General features: G+C 39.5%; 1 protein-coding gene across 8 annotated transcripts in view; it reads right to left on the bottom strand.

The window, feature by feature from the left end:
• Positions 1–19,434, bottom strand: part of arhgef1 (Rho guanine nucleotide exchange factor 1) — a 43,769-nt gene that overhangs the window by 2,569 nt on the left and 21,766 nt on the right. For 2 of the 8 annotated variants that reach the window (XM_011485510.3, XM_011485511.3), the window contains exons 4-31: positions 18,623–18,745; positions 17,961–18,003; positions 17,764–17,869; positions 14,703–14,843; positions 12,123–12,152; positions 10,918–11,029; positions 10,695–10,761; positions 10,192–10,221; positions 9,645–9,806; positions 9,364–9,502; positions 8,504–8,515; positions 7,673–7,837; positions 5,793–5,983; positions 5,564–5,710; positions 5,254–5,336; positions 4,910–5,032; positions 3,507–3,621; positions 3,187–3,287; positions 2,968–3,042; positions 2,810–2,885; positions 2,190–2,354; positions 2,013–2,100; positions 1,828–1,935; positions 1,671–1,723; positions 1,421–1,564; positions 1,098–1,223; positions 704–894; positions 218–311 (exon numbers count right to left, since the gene is read on the bottom strand). In XM_011485510.3, coding sequence (XP_011483812.1) covers positions 240–311; positions 704–894; positions 1,098–1,223; positions 1,421–1,564; positions 1,671–1,723; positions 1,828–1,935; positions 2,013–2,100; positions 2,190–2,354; positions 2,810–2,885; positions 2,968–3,042; positions 3,187–3,287; positions 3,507–3,621; positions 4,910–5,032; positions 5,254–5,336; positions 5,564–5,710; positions 5,793–5,983; positions 7,673–7,837; positions 8,504–8,515; positions 9,364–9,502; positions 9,645–9,806; positions 10,192–10,221; positions 10,695–10,761; positions 10,918–11,029; positions 12,123–12,152; positions 14,703–14,843; positions 17,764–17,869; positions 17,961–18,003; positions 18,623–18,745 — 2,988 coding nt within the window. In that variant the 3' untranslated portion in view covers positions 218–239. Of the gene's footprint in view, positions 1–217; positions 312–703; positions 895–1,097; positions 1,224–1,420; positions 1,565–1,670; positions 1,724–1,827; positions 1,936–2,012; positions 2,101–2,189; positions 2,355–2,809; positions 2,886–2,967; positions 3,043–3,186; positions 3,288–3,506; positions 3,622–4,909; positions 5,033–5,253; positions 5,337–5,563; positions 5,711–5,792; positions 5,984–7,672; positions 7,838–8,503; positions 8,516–9,363; positions 9,503–9,644; positions 9,813–10,191; positions 10,222–10,694; positions 10,762–10,917; positions 11,030–12,122; positions 12,153–14,702; positions 14,844–17,763; positions 17,870–17,960; positions 18,004–18,622; positions 18,746–19,434 lie in introns of all 8 variants that reach the window. The other 6 variants (XM_011485513.3, XM_020710275.2, XM_011485515.3 and 3 more) reach the window with 6 other exon arrangements.

Raw genomic sequence — 19,434 nt, 5'->3', positions numbered from 1 at the left:
CATGTTGAACGGCACACAGAGTATTATTATCATTATTACTTCCAGCATTACTTCATACGTGACATACATACATTACAGTTATGATCATGTTAAAAACAATCTTCTTTTGATGTTTTATTGAATGGATTTTGTATTACAAAACAAGAAGAGCTCTGAAATCCTCACATTGGCCTCTAGTAATGAAGAACCTAAAGAAATCAAGTTCAAATGATCTCACCTGGAGAAGCAAAGTTGCCTTACTAAAAGTTGCCCCCTTCTAGAGTGAACTTGGAAAGGGCCTCCTGCAGTTTGTGGTGCGCCTCTTCTACAGTCTACAAAACAAAATCAATACCACCTTAGAAACAGAGAACAACCCACTTAGAGATAAACGCAATCCTCTCCTCAACATCCTCTCTTCATCTGCCTCGCTGTTTTCCTGACACATCCCATTGCAGGTTTTGGACAAAACGACCGTTTTAGAAAAGTCCAATTTCACCAGGCAATTTTCAGCAAAGCAGTAACAGCAGTGGTTAAATGCTTTTCTATTCTCTAGTTTCTCTAAGGTGCCATTTGGCCCCATTTTGTCCCTTGTTGGATCCTTACTTAAGTTATCCTGGCTTAAATACCTGCTTCTCTGTCTCTTTCCACTCAGCTCCAATCTTTGGTTGTCTCAAATCTATCAGCCCATCATACAGTCTGTCCTCTAATATCTCCTGCTATTCACCTGCAGTCTCTTTATTTGTTCCTCCAAGCTGCACAGCCTTCTGCAGACTTCCTCTCTCCTCTCCTGAGAGAGCACCAGGGGTGCACTGATGCTCTTGTCCTCCTCTTCTTTTTCTTCTTTTTCAGGACTTTCGCTTTTGGCGGTGCTGGCGGTCTGCTCTTCTGGGCTTTTGTCTGTGCTCTGACCTTCTTCTGTGAACAGAGAGGCTATTTGAATGGATCCTCTAGTTATTTAGAGGTGATCAACAATGGCAAAACCTTTGCACTGAGGTTTACATCAGATTTATGCTAGCAGAAAAATGCATTTTTTGTCTTCTAGCTTTACGTTGGAGGCTCTGGATCTCCAAAAACCCATGAGCTAATTTGCTAAAAATTGATAATAAAGCAATGTTTACCTGGTAGAGAAGCCGCGTCTCCTTCCTGATTGGGCTCTTCTGCTTGTTTTACTTTGATTTCTACATCTAATTCTGAGTCTTCTGATAAACTGATGCTGCCGATCAATAGTCTTTTCAGTGACCTGACTGAAAAAGGTAAACAATATAAAAATGTATACGTAATCTGGTTTTATAATAAGAGGAAATAGATAAAAACTTGGGATGCTATTTTTGTCAACAAAATACAAATAAATCCGAGTGACATCAAAACATGGGAATCACATCAAATTTGACATGCTTTCCTCTCCAAAATGAGCAAAAGAAGTCAAAGGAGACGTCCTCACCTTCATCCAAAGCATCATCGGCCACCTTCTCCTGAAGGCTGTTGGAATGGGCTAACAGGTCGAAGCTTTCGACTGAAAGGAAATCTATCAGCCTGTGCCTGGGATCTGAGGTCTTGTGGTCAGTCAAGCTGTCCTTGTCTTGATCTAAAGATGAAAACATGGCTGCTTTAAGCCTTCCCAAAAGGTAAACACGAACGTTGACATAAATGAAATGATTTCTTTTTAGTTTTAAGTTCAAGTGTGGACTCACCAACGCTGATTTTCAAACTTCCGTTATCTGTTGGGCTCAAAGAGGCATTTGGCCTGATGGAGACATTGAAGCAAAAGAAATGGGATTTTGGAAATCATTATTTTGGGCTGGCAAAAAAGGGTTTTGTTTTGTGTGTTCTTTTTTATTTTTTCCATACATGGTGGGACTTAATGGAACTCCTCCAGCCATTGTAGGCAGCATCAACTTAATGGTTGCTCCGCTCTTCTTAAGATCATCCACTGCTGACTGTATTCTGTCTGTCCAGCTAAGATCCAAACAAACAGGGTTACCATGTGATGTTGGATTAGGTTTATCCAACTTACAAACTTCTTTGACACTCACGTTTTCTTTTCCCCAATAGTCTGAGTAACTAGTTCGTAGATCTGAGCACCACTTTCCCACGCAAATATGACGTAGAAAGCTTTTGGATCTGAAAACAACAACATAAAGGTGAGTTGTTTTTTTTTTTTTTAAAGACCTGTTTTTGTAAGTCAACTAGCTTTGCTATGCTTGGCTAACCTGTTGCTACGTCCCGGAGGAAAGCAGAGTCCAGCTTAATAATGGGGCTTAGCATCTGTTTGCCATCCTGTGCATAAGTACTCTTGCTTTGGCACTTGAGGACCATCTTGTCATCTTGCTTCTGCAGAAGAACCAGCATGTCTCCTAGCAGCACACACTGTACATCTAAAAAGGTGGGAGGCACACAGGAGGGGTGATATAACTGTTAGCAGCATGTGGATCTAGAACACTCAGTTCCACCTCTTTAAATTATAATCTGTTAAATGAACTTTGGGTTCACGACATCTTCACAGTCTTCAAAGTTTTGAATCCTTTATTAAAGGGGAAACAAAGCTCAACCATCTGCAGTACAGCACTGTTTCCTTATTGCACCGATTTCAATATTCAAATATCAAAAAGGGGAATAAAAACCCACAACACTTAGCCAAAAATAAGTATTGACATAAGTGGGACTCTTTTGGGTAACAAAAAGAAATTGTTCTACATTCGACATAAACGTAAGGTGCAAAAGTTAGTGGCTTCCACTGCTTTACTGCTGTTTATTTGGTTTAATGAGCCACATTTAGTTTTCAGGTGAGGCTGACCGTTTTCCTTTCAAATGTATCAAACTGTTTTCTTACCAACAGCTTTCTCTCTGGTAACTTTCCAAATTAAAGGACCTTCATAAAGCATTGTCCTCTGAGTCAGGTCAATATTCTGGAAAAACAAAAACAAAGGAATGAGAACAAATTGAGGCAGGATAGTTTACTGAAAACTAACTTTGTTGGACAGAGAGTACCTTATATTCAACATAAAGGTCATTGCTCGTTTTAAGCCCTGATGTGTCCAATTTGCGCTGATACTCCTTCAGAATCTGGAGACAATAATAAAGATTAAACGTTCAGAAATAAAGTGAAGGTAGTTAAACCAAACAAAACCTAGGAGCTTAACTTGAACTTCAACAGATTCTTAACAGTTGTTTAATAACATCTTTGAGTGGGACGTGCATGCTGCTCACCAACAGGTTCTCCATCTTTTTGACCTCATCATTGACATGATTGAGAATCCTCTTGCAGCACTCTGCGCTCTTCTCAACCCTCTCCTTCTCGTTTGAATTGTCTGCAGAGAAGACACAGGTTTTAAGAAAAGCAGAACATGTCTAACAAACCTGAACCCAAAATCCACACATCCTCATTATTTCACATGATTCTTCAGTTAAAATATAGACTTAAAATAAAAATAATAAAAAAACAACCTAATGATTATTGTGTGCCAGCATTCAAACGATTTGCTTCACTTTAGCAGGAGAAAATAGTGTAGGAAGGGAATGAGAGTCACCTGTGTTCTTTGCAATATTCTCCAGTAGTAATGGATACTTTGTGAGTCTCTGCATCACCGTTGGAATAATGTCTTTGAGCTGCAACCTCCGGCACTGCGGTTTACTTTCTGCCTCCTAGGGTTGATATGTGACAACACAGAATGTTAACATTTGCTAATGTGAGCGAATCTATACAACTTCCACTTCTATATTTTAAAAGTCCCACTCCATTCATCTTTTGATCTGTTTTAAAAGTCTTCCCAGTGGTTTTTAAATTATGTTAATTTAGCAAAAAAAAAAAAACTGTCATTTTCTAGGACAGGTTCTACAGAGTGGAAGTAGTGCAACAGAAATTCGCCTGTGAGTTGTGGGCAGGACTGTTGGCAGGGAGCAACCCCGCCCCCTCTTTCCGTCACCGTTACTGAGAGCTCTCTGTTTAAATGCTCTCCTGCTAGATTTCAGCCCCTCACATCCCTGACCTAGCATTACAGTTGTAAGAGAAATGGTGGAGGGTTAATTTGGAGCTATCCAGCTGTACAGTTTTTAGCCAGATGCCAGCTTGGACGAGGAAAACATGGATCTAGTCGTGCACAGGTGGACGCATCAGAATGGAGCAGAGCAGGGAGCTTGTGGCCCGCCCATTGTATTTTATTTTACATAACAATTAAGCTTTTTTAAACGACATCTTTTTCTGCTCCTGATTCACAACAATTGGAAGAAAGAAATGCTAAGAAATGCAATTTTGAGCTTAACTACTATTTGTCCTCCATCATGAGAATAGGGCTGGTATCAACAGTTCAACGCGATACAATTTAGAATTAACACAGTTTACACAGATTTGTTAAAAGAAATAACAATAATATTCTAAATATATTTTGAAGATATTCATATTAATCTGATAAAGTTCGCGTACTGTAAATTGTAAAAAGGAAAACGTGCAGATCATCATGTTTTGCCTCTCTATTTCCATTTGGCCACTAGGGGGAGCTCAGGCTATACCATTACACTTCATTCCAGAAGAAAAACGGGGCTTTAGACCACAAATGGTTACTTTTAAAAAAAATGTCTCCTTAAAACAGCTTGGAAAAGTCCTGCCTGTGAGTATATCAAGTTGTTCATTTACTTAGCAATGTATGTTTAGGTCAAACAAGCGTTAGTATTAGCCGCTCTACAGGAAATTCTATTATATCTTAGCATCACGATATCGGACTTTCGATTTACTGCCGTTTTGCATCAGATCACTGGAAAGGGAAGGCATAAAAGATCGATCTCTATTTTTATGGATTGATTCATCAATTAATCGATTTCATCAGCCCAGTCCTCTGCAAGATTATGTTAAAAACACAAATAACGCCATTTCTATCTGAGTGGGTCTTAAATAAATATAAATATGAGATATTTTCAGAGATAATGCATGAAGTACCAGGATAAAGGAGTTGAAGCGTGGGTCTTTCCTCTTGGCTTTGATCTGCTCCAATGAATATTTCTGGTGACTGCAGAACCGGGCTGTCAGCTTCTGGAACCATTCTCCCTCTGGGCCACCAAACTGAAACACATGCAAAGTCAGAGGAAGGAGGACTAAAAACAAGCAGAAAAAACAAAACCCTGAAGCTTGAACGAGCTCAACATTGAGACTGTTGACTAATATAAATCAATAACTATATAAATACGGCTACAGTTACAATTGTACTAAAAGAAAGTATTCCTAAATAAAGAAAATTTGCAGGAAATAGGAGGGGAAACTAAACAAACAAAAGCCAAACTCACCAAGTGAAGTACTGTGGTACTGATGTTTTTCACAATGTAGTTGTCCTCCAGGCGCAGTTTCTTCAGGTTCTCATAGAAGTTATCTGAGACACAGAACCACAGCTTCAGCATGACACACGCCATGGCTAAATGTCATAAATACATTGTTTCTTTTATATCTAGAAAGACATAGAAGTGTATATGTTGCATAACCTTAAAGTAGTGTGTGATGGCAATCATTTTTTGTTATGGCCTTTGTTATCACACCTACAGTTACTGAGCATATGAAGGTCAAGTTCCCCTGGTGAAAAGCAGTTTTTAGGGCACTCACAGTGCAGCTCAATGATTTCATCAAGACTGGGGAAGATGGTCTCCAACTCATCAGCTGTCAGGAGCAGCTCCCTCCCAAGAGGCTTGGAGAAAACAGTCTGCAGGACGCTAAGCATTCGCACATGAGCATGCTCTGTTGCAAACAATTCTGGGGAGCACAGAGAGTTCAAATGAGATGTTCAGTGTCAGCTGGGCACCTTTAACTTAAGTTTCACTTTACTTTTGCTCACCGTTTATCACTTCCTGTCTCTTTGCTTCCTTCTTGCTGAGCTTCTTTATGGCATCACGTGGTGCCACATCCCTCCAGTTGGGCGGGTCCTGCTCCAGCTCCTGTAGGCGAGGGTCTATCTCCTCCAGTGAAGGAATGGAGATGGTGGGGGAGTGGCAAGGACCGTCTGGAGCCAAAATCGGACCCTCAAAACTAATAAAGTACAAATAAAATAGTTTCAAGAACGATTACTGTTACATCAAAGCAGTGTTTTTCAACCAGTGTTTGCTGTGAGAAGGTCAGCTGTGCCGCGGGAAATTGTTCAATTACCCAATTGGTCCAAATAGTATTTACATTGCCATGATGTCATAAAAACCTTTTATTTGTGTTTGATTCTTATTCATACCCTTTGATAAGAATAACTGTATATTGTCTTTTTTTTTTCTTTACAGGTTTGGTTGCTGGTGTGATTTTTATCAAGGAAAAAGTGAACCGTGGCTCAAACAAGGGTTGAAGAACACTGCATTTAAGAATGAGTAGGTAGCTATAAAATAAAAAGAAACATTTAAAGAATAAAGTATAGGATAATCTGGTACTGGATAGGTGAACTTCAAACTTGGGTTTACTGCAGTATGGAACAGTTTAGTTTAAATAACAGATGGTTTCTTCTGAAAATTCAGAAATTTAAACAGTTTAACGTAAAGTTACTATGATTAGTCACACCCGTTAATAGAAACTGGTTCAAATGATAGAAAAGAACTGTGCTGTTTACTTTCTAATAACTCATTTGATGTCATTGAACAAATATATCCAACATAATCTATCATAACTGGTATTTTACATGTAGGTTAATTTCACATGATTGTAAATGTTTCTAGTGACAGTTTCAGAGACACTTCCCTTCAATCTCCTGCGTTTTACTGTGTCTGAATGTGGCAGAGAGGATCGCAGAGAAACCTGAATGGGATTTCAACTTTGGTCACAGTATTTTATTATATAATTGGATTATGTTGCCAAAATATCAGCGTTCCTACTTAGTTGGAGATATGCTGTTTTGAAGTGAATGTTACTGCTAAGCAAAAAGTCCAGACACTGAAACGGAGGACTTCCAACTAGGAAAGTTGTGGATGATGGCCCAAACCAATAAAGTAATTGAACTTGTGGAAATATGAATATTTTGAAGAACTTGTTGGCAAGAATTTAAGCTTTTGTTAAGCTTTACAACACAAAAGTGCCCTATGTTGTATCAGTTTTAACAGATCACCCCTTTTAACCCTGTAACACCGGCAATGCTCACCTCAATAACACACACTCTTAGACAGACCATAACTCCTTGACCATTAACACGATCAATGTAAATCAGCTGATTCTGATACGAAGCTGATTTCATATCCGTTTGGCTCCACTATGCAACACATTTCTAACATAAAGTGTTGCCTAACAGCACAAAGATATTTTTCTCCATGACAGAATCAGCTGGTTTGATGTTGATCAGTTGCATAAAAACGTCACTGCTGTAAAGTGTGGCATATCCGTGCAAGGCTGCTTTTCTCTGCTTCAGAATCCTCTGGAGTGATGTGAATTGTATAAACGGTTGAGGAGTTTTGGTAGTTGATAGAAGGTCATAATTGGAGCTAAAGCTCCGGTGTTAAAGGGTTAAAGGCTGGCATTTAAAATTTTACCACATTACCAATATGTAGAAGATCATTTAGTGAAAAGAAGTTTTTAATTATCAAAAAAATGTTCAATATCACTGAAACTGTCAAAGAATCATCAAAATTCAAGTAAGGTTTGGTTTTGAATGAAGCAGGTGGCTGCACTGATCTCATTTGGACATGCTGTCTGTCCCTGCTGAGCACCACTCCTGCTGGGGAGCGTTAAGAAGAGGTTTGTCCATCTTACGGATGGATGTGCTGGGGGGTGAGCGGGGAGGGTGGTGTTGTCAAGGCAGAAGGAAGCTGGAGGTCCACGTCACTACGAGAGCGAGGCTGTTTGACCCGGGAAGAGCCACGACGTCGGGACGACTGGCGCTCCACACGGGCGCTCTCGCTGCGCCCAATTTTCCTACTTAGGGAGTGAAGTTGGGAGAGGACCAGTAAGACGAGGATGAAAAGAGACAGATAGAGGTGCAGGAAGGACAACAAAAGGATATGAAGAACCCAAAAACAGAAAATCAAAAGAATTTAAAAAGACCACAGGATGGGGAAATCAAAATATAAAGATCATGTAAAGATTAAATTAAGTAAAGAGTTAAGGGGGAGAAGAACAAGATAAACCAGCAGGAAGGTAGATGAATAGAACTAGAGTGACAAAGAAATATGCATAAAATGGGACATGCATATCTCTGTTAGCAGAAAGGAAACATGCATGTTTCATACAATTTAAACATGGCGGCACTAAAATGCGGATCTACAACAGTAAACAAGGAATCACGCAGTGACAGCTCATTCCTCTGTAGTTTACTATGCTGTACAGTGACTTTCAGAAAAACAACACAATGTTTAACAACTGCAAAAAATGTAAAAAAAAATAAAATAAAATTCAACTTGTCTCAACAATTAAGCCAATTCTTTCGAGAAATACTTAGCCATGTTTACGTTGCAACAGTACAGGAGCACAAGACTAAAAGTGAGGTGTGTAAGGGTGCGAGTGCCACGCTCTCTGTTTGCGTCATATTTGATCAGTGTGTGGCCTGAAGCATGTCCGTGACTCTGTCAAGGCGCTGACACCCACCTTGTCTTCCGTCTGCAAAAATATGGGACACCACACTGTTACACACCCTCCTTCAGACCACTGGTCGCCACATTTACTAGTGTATTCTCCACATACACACACCCCAAAGTGACAGGTTAAACATGTTTTGAGCTACCATGACAGCTGCATGCCACACTTGACGACAAAGCCCCGGACACAACATGTAACCGCACAAACGGCAAAGACAAGCGAGGCGAAGGACGGACCCTGACCACGGCGGATGCGGACATCTTGGGAAGCACATAAAATGAGCAGCTAACAAAAAAACAAAAACAGCACGTATAGATCACCCTTAATCTTGATGCCACAAAAAATATGAAGACTCCAAATATCTCTGTCTAATGGGAAACACCTCCATGCTGCTAACAAACATCAGGAAGCTCTGAGAAAAAAGTACAAAAACTGCCAAAAAAGCTGTAATAAAGCTAACAGATAAACCTGAGATCGCAACAGAACACAATTCAACAAAGACCGAAAAACAGTGGAGAAAAGAATGTGTGTCATTTGGAAGAAGAATAAAGGAGATGGGGTAAGAAAAGATGAGGAGGTTATAGAGGCTTAGCCCATGTTGACTGGATGAGGAGTCTTCTCAAAACTGCAGGCTGCTAGCGCTCATGAGCAACAGACAGCAGACCAAAAGCTAGCACACAGCAGGGACAGACAGCTGGGGGAGTTTTACCACGCTCCCTCGGCTTGCACAGTTCAGACAGACTTCTTTTGGTTTTACAACCTTCACTGTTTCCTAAACGTAATCGTTTGCTTTTTATCATTTTAAAAATCCTCATAGTTTGTAAGTACACGGCGTTAAGATAAGCTGTTTTTCCCGTCAGGAACCTCACCTCTCTTTCTCCACAGGCTCTTCCACAGGGAGTTCTACGGGGGAGACGGGCTCCCCGATAGACGGCACAACAGTCCCAACAGGGGACACATCGCCCGACTCCGACTGGGATGGAGGTTCCAAGCGAGTGCTTGTGTGACCTTCAGTGAAAAACATTCATGAAGGTAAGCAAACTGCTCTTTAATCAAGTTCTCTTTTGCCCCTATGAACCAGTGAAATACAGCCTCAGTCATTTCGGATCTCCATCATTTAAACAGCATTATGCACGGTCACGTTCCGTACCTTTACCATCCCCAAGAGTGGGCTCTTGGCTGGGGTTGATGTCGTTGCTCCCGGGGCGATCATGGCTCTCCCCACTAACAATTAAGGAAGACTTTTTGGTGATGCTGACAGGAACAGGAGGCTCGGGCATGGGGCTTTTTGTACTCTCCCGACTTGGGTGTACTTCATGAGAACAAAGGGTAAAAGGGATCATTAGGCCACCAACAAATAATGCAGCTGCAGAAAAAAATGAAACAGAAACTCAGACCATAAAAAATAAGAAAATAATAAGGGGGAGTGCAGTAGCAGAAACTTTATGAGGAAAAAAAACAAAGGTGAAAAATTAGCAATTTGTTTCTACCAAGTGGATACCAGGGTTAGTTTAAAAGAATCCTTCAAGTTAGCTTTGTGTTAACACAAACATTTATTATTGTGACACAACGTCAGAACAACGCCCCACCAACATCTGCCTCTAGTTCTATTTGGAACATGCAAGCATGCTTGTAGTTTGATTAGTTTGTGATCATTCTACAGATGGAAAAGGCAGCAGGCTCTGAACAAAGGGTACCTTCATTGTCCGTTTTTGGTTTGGGATCGGCTGCAGCAGGAAAAGAAGCGCAGGAGAACATGTTTTCAGCTGTACCAGTATGTAAAAACACTTGACGCTGTATTAAATATAAACCCTTTGCATGCTTAGCGTAAGAGCTGAACCACTTTGAACAGTGATTTGATAATGAGAAAGCAATCATTCAGCGGTACAGGTGCAGCTGTGGAGCTCCATATTCCTTTACGCTGACACCAGGCAAACATTGGACTACAGCCACCAAAATAAAGCAATTAAGCTTTCCGTTGCAGCACTTTTTTTTTTCTAAATCAGTAGATACATTTAAATCATTTTATTTATCAGATTTATCTTCTCAAAAAGTGACAAGAGCTGCTATAGAAATTCCTTTCTGCGGCAGATCAACTGTGTAGCCACAGTTGGAATAATTATCTAACAGAGACCTTCAAAAATCAGATTACGATATGATTAGAATGGAGTTAAAAGGACAAAACAAGAATAAAACATACATGGTCTCCAAGGTGGAATGCTGGGAAAAAACTGTTTAGGCTTCTTTGGGGTGTCATCCTTCCTAGTCTGAAAAGACAACACAGGTAGATGCTGAAGAGGTGAAAGGTCTGCGGCAAACAAAAGCATCAAATGCTGCAAAAAGTGACCATCGTATTTAGCCCCATCATAGTGTGGACCTGTTACGATGTACTTAAAGAACCGGAAGAAGGGCTTTGTGTTTACCTTTGTTTGTCTCTTGAAGAACATTCCTTTGGACTTTGACTTACTATCAGCTCCCCTTGTTTTAACATCCAGGTGCTTCATATAGGCCGTCACTGCTGCAAAGATGGATTGGCTGGGGACAAAGTAAGGAGATAAAATGTAATAAAATTGGAATTTCTTTTCTGTTTTGCTTATTTCTTTAACTGGACCATTAAACTATTTGATTTTTTGAGTAAAATCTGCTTATCTTTTCCACTGACAATGCATTTGTTACTTATTTCACATTAGGGGCACAAAGCAGAGAAAACAATCCTTTCACACTTTGCTGGCATAGTCTGGAGCAGGGGTGCCCACACTGTTTCAGCATGTGAGGATCTACTAATATATATCTATATACATTAAAACCATGCATCATCATTGAAAGAATATCATAAAATCATTTTTTGAAATGTTTGTATCACTGTACTTAAAAATTACAGTATTACAGTTTAAAAAAGCTGCTTTTAAAGTGACTCAGACAATTAATTTGAATTAAATCCATATATTAGATGAATATGAAAAGTTGCAACATGATTAAAAAGTCCCTTTGTCATTTTTCCCTCAACCATGTATTGAATCAGACCCATGTGTCTGTGGTCGTCATGTGAGTGATGCTGCTTGCACAGTGTGTCCATAACAACAACATTTCATGTGATTCTGTTCGAGGTTCTTTTGGAGTGACAGATCGAGGGTCAGTTAATTCTTTTTTTAAAAAAAAGGTACTTTAGCAGTTACATCCACGGTTAGGAGTCTGACACTGAACACTCACATCTTTGTGAAGCTTAGGAGGAAGAAAAACTCAGCCACTTTAGTGGCATGCCGTTCTGTTTTTGTTTTATTTATTACGTTTTTGATGGCCAGCAATTTATCCATACCAACCCAACAATTGACCGTATTGGGCACCCCCACTCTGGAGAAATGCACAAAGTATTTGGCAAAAACAGTTTAAGAAAGATTAATAAAAAATGTGATGATCAAAATAGAGTTGAAGGAAAAGGTTGAGAAAGAGAATAGCAGGAGTTTAAAGACGTGAAAAGGAGGAGATTTCTTTAGTGATTACTCCAAAAAGAATCCTAAAAGCAGAATTAGAATAACTCACGCCATTAAAATCATTGGTAGATTTATATTTTTCTAAAACCATTAGTAAATGAAAAGGGAGCCAAACTCATTAAAAGCATGAAACTCACCACTTTTCCTCATCCATCACAATTGTAGGTCTGAAAAAAGGATTAATGCACACGCATCAACAGTGATTCCAAAAAAGAGGAAAAGGAAATATTTCAAACACAAGCTCACCTCTTTCTTTTAAGTAACATTTTGTCTTTTTCTTGCTCGCCTGATTACGGGGGATACAGGGATTTGGGTCGTTTAAACCTGACGTCACTATTCTTCTCTGGATCCAATTCTAAGCTTACAAATATGTAGGAGTCAAAGATGAAGCAACTGATCATGTTCTATCAAGAGTCCCCCCAAAAAGGTGCAAAACGAGAAATCAAAAGCTCTAACTGCAAAGCTTAAATTTAAGCTTCACTTCCAAACCTGAACTGGATGAAGCAAAATAGAGCTTCAACTTTCCAAAACTTCCAACAAGATTTACGTTTCTCCTGCTACACGCATGCAGCTAGAATTTCAAATACTCCAGGACAGTGGAACCATCCATTTAAGCATGTTTTTGACTGATGCAATATGCAGGCAACGCTGCAGAAATTTGACACGTGTGCGTGGAACTGAACATGCACGGTGGGAGGAGTTTTGAAGGGATTTCTCCTGAACAAACCAATCCAAAGTTTGCATCACCAGAAAGACCAATGAGCTACAAATGGGCTGCAGTCACTGTGTTGTGGGATGCTTTGAGCATGAAGAGAGGAAGAGTGATGATGACTGTCAAGAAAATGAATGGAGTGAGACTCGAGGAAGAGTTTGTGCAGCAGAAACTGAGATCCGAGGGAAGCTGCGAGGGAAGGCTTGAAAGGGAAAATGACGTCTGTGGTTCAGATCCTCTACACTGTCCATCCACAGGAAGAAAGCTGCTTGTGCGTACCACATCTATCCTTCCATTAGTTTTTTTTTTTACCTTTCTCCTGACAAGATGAAGTTAGACATGCTTCTGCCCTCTGCCCCTCACTGTCTACTTTCCTTCGAGTACAGAATAACCACAAGGTCAAAGACCGATTACTTTTCCCCCAAACCTCTTGGTTTCTTTCCTAGCTGTCCTCCTGGCAGAAGCTGATAACCCTGTGACTCTGTCAGACCAAGAGTCTTCCTTCAGATGCATTTCCCCACAGCTGCCCCACCCCCGTTGGCAAAATGCCCGCGTAAAGCCTTGCTGCCAGCGTGGCACAGCCGCCTCCATCTTTTCCTCCCTGCGTTCCCATTTCCTTCTTGCCCCTTTGCGTTCTCTGTTCCAGTTCAGCTTCAGGCTCCCTGCTCTAATGAGCTTATTACTCCACTATTTTTCCGCTGCATCTTCTCCATCTGTGTGTGCATGTCTGAACCTGACTGCTTTCATTTAGTTTGTTTTAAAAAAAAAAAAGTTAGACTTAGAGGAGAACAGAAACTGAAATGGCTTTGTTTGACTTTTTACATTCAAAGCAATATTTTTATTCGATTCCTCAACATCATTCTATTGTTGTGGGAGATTTATTTGAGTTCCATGATAAAAAGTTAAAGAATATGAACAATGATTTTGGTTGGAAAACTGACAAATTTTCCCAAGGTGCTTATTAAATCCTTTTATCTATAGTTCTAAGTCTGACGAAAGACAATTCAAACCAATCACAGTTTCCAGCCAATTCTCCTCCTAGATGATGTGTTCAAATGTTCCTGATTAGTAAAGCAACAATTTTATTGATGGCAAAGCTCAAATTATTTTACGTCCATTAACTCAGAAATGCCTTTAAGTCCCACTTCGATCATCATTTTATATATTGTAAAAGCGTTCCCAGAGGTCTTTTAGCTACGATCATGACGTTATTATCCAAATTTAAAATACAAGTGTCGTTTTCTACAGTTTCTGCAGAGCGGCAGTAGTTCATTCATCAGAATGGAGCAGAGCAGGGAGCTTGTGGCCCGCTGTGGTAACTTGAATGTCACAGCTCTAACCTTTTTCAACATCATTTTTTTATTTGCTGTGATGTCAATGCATATTCCTTTGCAGTTTTCTTTATTTTTAAGAAGTTACCTTGGCTAGTTTAAAACATTTTGACATCAACATGTTTGTTTTTGAAATCTCTAAATCCAATGTGATCTGACTATTATAGAAAAGCGAAAGGGACAAAGAAAAAATGTCAGAAATGTTAACAAAAACTAAATGATGCCAGAAAATAAGCAACGTTATTACTATTCCCTAAGGTAATTTAACGTTGTTTAAAGTAAAGAGTGCAGACATTTGTGTTGTCTTTAGTGTTCAGTTTCACTTTGGTACAGATTATTGTGGCTTAAAAAGTAGGATGTGTGCCTAACTGTGCATGCAGGATGTGACTGGTAGATATGAAAAGAGCATGTAGGATTAGGCAGCATTTTCTCAGGAAGGGTAACTTTAACCCTAATGACTTATTGTTATAAGAGCACTGCTCACAGGGAGGCATGCGTATGGCCCAGTGGGGTGGAGGTATTTAAAGTTCAGGGTAAAAGTATTCCATGTGTGAGGAAGCAAGTCCAAAGTTCAGGTCAAAAACTGAGCATTTCAGAACCTTCTCTCCTATAACAGATACCAACCCATTTTATAGAGTTTTCTAGTGATTATCCATTAATAAAAAGACACTCACTGCATGTCAGACATCTTCTCCAGCAGCGTCTCAGCTACATATGCCTCCTTCATCTTCATCGGGACACGGTCAGTGGGGTAATGGTTCTCAACATCAATCAGCTCCTCTTCGTTTTGGGTCATCCCCATCATACGCTTATGTCTGCAAAGAACAGAAAAAAAGAAAGACTGCTGGATGGAAAGTTTGTCAGAGGGTCACATTTTTCATGTGGTTTAAATAATATATTTATAACTACATCTTTAAATACAGAGTAGAGATTTGAAAGCACATATGTGAAGCTGCTCATTGCCCTGCAAATGAACAATTTCCACAGTTACATTAATGACAGTCAGTGTAGTTATCGGCTGATTGATCGTCCTCTTGATTTAATCACAGGTGACAATGTTAAAGCAAAAGTACTATGTAACTAATATGTACTGATTCCAGTCATTGAAAAGAGAAATATCGTGATTTTCCGTCTTTCTAAATAAAATACTTTATTTTTTAATGTTGGATCCTAAATGTGGTCTGAAGGCCAAACATTGTTGTTTGTTTCATTTCTGTTGTTAACCAACCAGAAGAAGAGATGATTGACCTTTAGGCTACGTTCACGCCAACCTCGGAAACGTGTGTTCAAGCGGCCGATAAAAAGTCTAAGTATTGCTTCCGCATTCAAAACTCTCGCGTTCACACGTCATTATGCAATTTTCCACGGCAGATTTCAGGCTCTACGTACAAAGCGCCTGGCCTTGAATGCACATTGAAAGTTACACCAGGTCAAACATGGACCAATCAGGATTTGGTAATGGCATATGGATGACGTCACTTTTAATTCATGGAGGTGCCATCTGAAATTTGAATTAATATTCGCGGTTTGTGCCCGGCCGGACACCAAGTCTTTCATTTATCGGAATAGAGCTGTGAAAAAAAGTCTGGAGCAAGATTCCTGAGATTCACACCGGTTCGACATTTCACACCAAGCCTCTACATTACCAGGCTTTACTTTTGGACAATATTTGAAAATAAACTAAATAAACTCACTGTGTTAATCAACACAAACCAAGCAGTTTAAACTCCATTTCTGTCATGAACAAACAAACTAAAAATATCAATCACAAGAAGCAGTTTCATTTGTTCTCACCTAAACTCTAAAAGTTTCACAGCTAGCAGCAGCTTTAATGTTTTCTTTTATCCTGCTGATGTTTCTACTCTAGACTTTTAATGTAAATATACTTGCAAGGTTCACAAAGCAAATCTCATCTGAAATTGCTGATCCGTCTGAATGTTTATAAATATTTGTGTTTCTCTCCATGGAAAAGACAGCAGGTTCTGAACAATAACACCAGTAAAGGACAAAAAGAAAATCTACTTTTTCTTTTAAAGATTTATCAGGATATTCAGAGATCATAACAGCTTCCCTATAACACCAATATTCCGTGGCTCTGGCAATATATAAAAGCCCTGTATTATAATATAACAACGCTATTGTCCGTGGTAGGGCTGCACGATATGAGGAAAACTTGCGATATGCGATATTAGTGATCAATATTGCGATAACGATAAATTTGCGGTAAATAAACAAATAGAAAAATATACAAAAACATCATTCCCATTTCATTGCAACAGTTTAAAAATAATACTTCAAATGACCCTCATCGACATGGGGGACAAACGTCAGGGTGGGCTAACCCTGGTCCTCAAGAGCCTAAACCCTGTCTGTTTTCCAATTCTCCCTAGACTGCTCAATAATGATAACCAAAATCAGGTGTGTTCAGTCAATCAGGATGTGAAATCACTTGAGTCAGCCAATCAACAGCAAGCTGTTTAAGGAGAGCTGGAAAACAGGCAGGGTTGAGGCTCTTCAGGACCAGGGTTAACATAATAGGCCTCCATCTGATTGGTCAACAATGGGAAGGCGTCCATCTGATTGGTCAAAGCATAAAGGGATTTATTTGATTTGTTAAATGCTTCAAGCTGCTTGAAGATTGTTTTAACACATTTTGGGTTTGCGATTTATTGCGATATTCGCCGTCTTTTGCGATATGCATATTGCAGAGCTGGATATTGCGATAACGATAAATTTGCGGTATATTGTGCAGGCCTAGTCCGTGGCAAAGTAGACATGTTTTCATTTTCAAGTGACATGCTCTGATTGTGCTCTCCAAGTGTCTGACAACAAGACAGAAAGGCCTCAGAGTACGTCGTCTTCAAGAAAAGCCTGTGAAGAAGTCTAGCTGCTGGAGACACAAAAGTGAAAGAAAGGCCAGAAATAAAAGGAGAATAAATAAAATAATAAAAACAAATACTATCTGCCAACTTAAGCAAATATGATGGAAAATGGATCAGTAAGAAAAGCCTGAATATCAGTCAAATGATGTGCAATGTTTCCCCTACCTTTCTGAAAATTTTGAATTAAAATTCAAATTAAAAGACGATGATGAATTCTAACTGTACCGAGACATCCGGGGGGACACTAAAAGAGGACGGACTGAGAGGTAACTAAATGTCATTAGCTTAGATTGAGTGTGACTCTTTGGTCACGGCGTACATGTTCGGACAGAACAGTACATGTGTCAGAAGCCAAGAAACCCATCTCAGGCAGAGATCGACAGACGACACTGGTGGAAAACAGCCGATGTTGCTGCTGGCCGAGAGAAGCTAGCTACGTGGTAATAAGATAGCGGTGCTCACTACGTCGAGTCCAGAGAATGGAAAACAATGGATTCCCTATTTTCAATCAACCCAACTGAAAACTTTTGACTTTAGTGACTACTCGTCGTGGCCCAATAGGATCCGTCGTTTTGAACGGTTTTGTGTTGCAGCAGGATTGGGTAAATTACCCTTTGTAAGATTATGTAATAATAACGACGTTCTATTCTATTCTATTTCATTCTAACTTAAAGTAAACAGAAAATCATTCATTTTTTTCATTTATTGTTATGAGTGAGTTCATATCTGCTCATCATCATCATTTGTGCAGATTGTCATTAGAAAGGACAGTTTGTTTACCATTAAATGTGCATTCAGCTATTTTGGATTCAAATATTTGAGGTATAATAAATGCAGGTAGAAATAGTCCGACCTGAAGTCCTCCAGTTGTTTCTTTACGTCAGGAATCTGCAGGTTCTGGATCTCCTGAACGTAACGCTTTTGAACTTCTTCAGAAAGCAGATCTGCGCGGGTTCGATCTTAGGAAAAGAAGAAGAGTGAAGAAAGTGAAAATTCTTTTTTAACAAGGTCGACTCGATGGGATTTTCGAATTACAAATCAGTCACTTACCCAGTTCATTGGATATTGTGACTGGAATGGACACTCTTAGAATCTGCAAACAAATTGCAAACAAGAAGATACAGATTTTGTTTTCATATTTTGTTAAAACAAGTGTTATTTCTTCACCTTTTTTTGCAGGAAAAACACTGCAGTGCAATAGCTAAACAAATCCTCCAGGGGTCCATCTAACACCAGAAATGAAATACTGAGCTCTCCCTCTTGAGTATCCCTTCCAGAAGTATTCTGTGGTTGTAAAGTGATGTCCACGTATATATAAGTATTGCTTTTGTAAACAGAATGAATGCATCTGTAACAATTGCCAATGTAGAATAATTTAGGGTTTTTGCCATTTTCATTTTTCTCATGTAAAGAAAACGTATAGCCATAAAAGTATGTGAGCATGAAGAGAAATGATTTGTGGCTGTAAAAGTCTTTTGCCCACAAGATCCTCATAACAGTAAATGCACAGTGTAGAACAAGTGCTAATGTTTCCTGAGAAATAGAAACACTTTTATATTTTGCAAACATATATGTCAAATGAAATCATTATATTGAAAACATGAAGCTTATATTTTAATAAGCTTATATGTTTATCCAGCTGTCTAATTTCAGATTCACTGTTCTTAATTATTCTTGGGAATGATAGAAATCCAGTATTGTGTTCTACTTACTGCACCCTTGTCAAGGAAGGTGTTGTAAAACTCCACAAACTGTTTCTTTATCTCTTTGGCATTCTCCTTGGCATTCTCTTTGGCAAAAAGCTTCTTGAAGAGCTCAGCATGGAGGTAGCACAGCTGAGAAGAAGACAGCATATCAATAAGTCCCGACCAAGGTAAACACATTTTGGTTCCACATAGCTTAGTGTTGCTTCTGCAACGATTTATTTCACATCTTAAATAACGCAAAAAAAACGCAAACTAAAGAAGCAGCTACTGACTAGGGCTGCAAAATTTCAAGAAAACGTGCAATGTGCAATATTAGTGATCAATATTGCATTGACAATATGACTTAAATTCTCCAAACTACGCCTGCATAGGAGGCAGCAATCTAACATAAAAGGGCTCCATTCGATTGGTCAAGGACAGAGGGGTCCATCCAATTGGTTAAATCGATTTGTTAAATACTTCAAGCTGCCATGAGATTGCTGTTGGAATAAGCGTATTGCAGAGGCTGATATGTGCAGGCCTGCTAATAGCCCAAGCACACAATATGAACAAATGTGAACATGTGACACAATTCAAAGTTACACCACTGATGGACAAATATATTAGGGTTGTGCCGATGGACGATACCATCGTCCATCGTGATGGGTGAGTGACATCCCGATGGAGAGACACCATCGTGATGCCACGCCCCCGGCACGCTGCGAGTCGACACCATAAGCCGCGGTTACATGTGAAAAATACTTTGATGGGATCAATGGTCGGATTAGAATCCAACCGTGTACATGGGCACAGAAAAATGTTTTCAGAATATAACAAAC

This window comes from Oryzias latipes, chromosome 16, assembly GCF_002234675.1.
Source record: "Oryzias latipes chromosome 16, ASM223467v1".
NCBI classification, from domain to species: Eukaryota; Metazoa; Chordata; class Actinopteri; order Beloniformes; family Adrianichthyidae; genus Oryzias; species Oryzias latipes.
The sequence above is the reverse complement of the archived record's forward strand: the minus strand, read 5'-3'. Positions and strand labels throughout refer to the sequence as shown.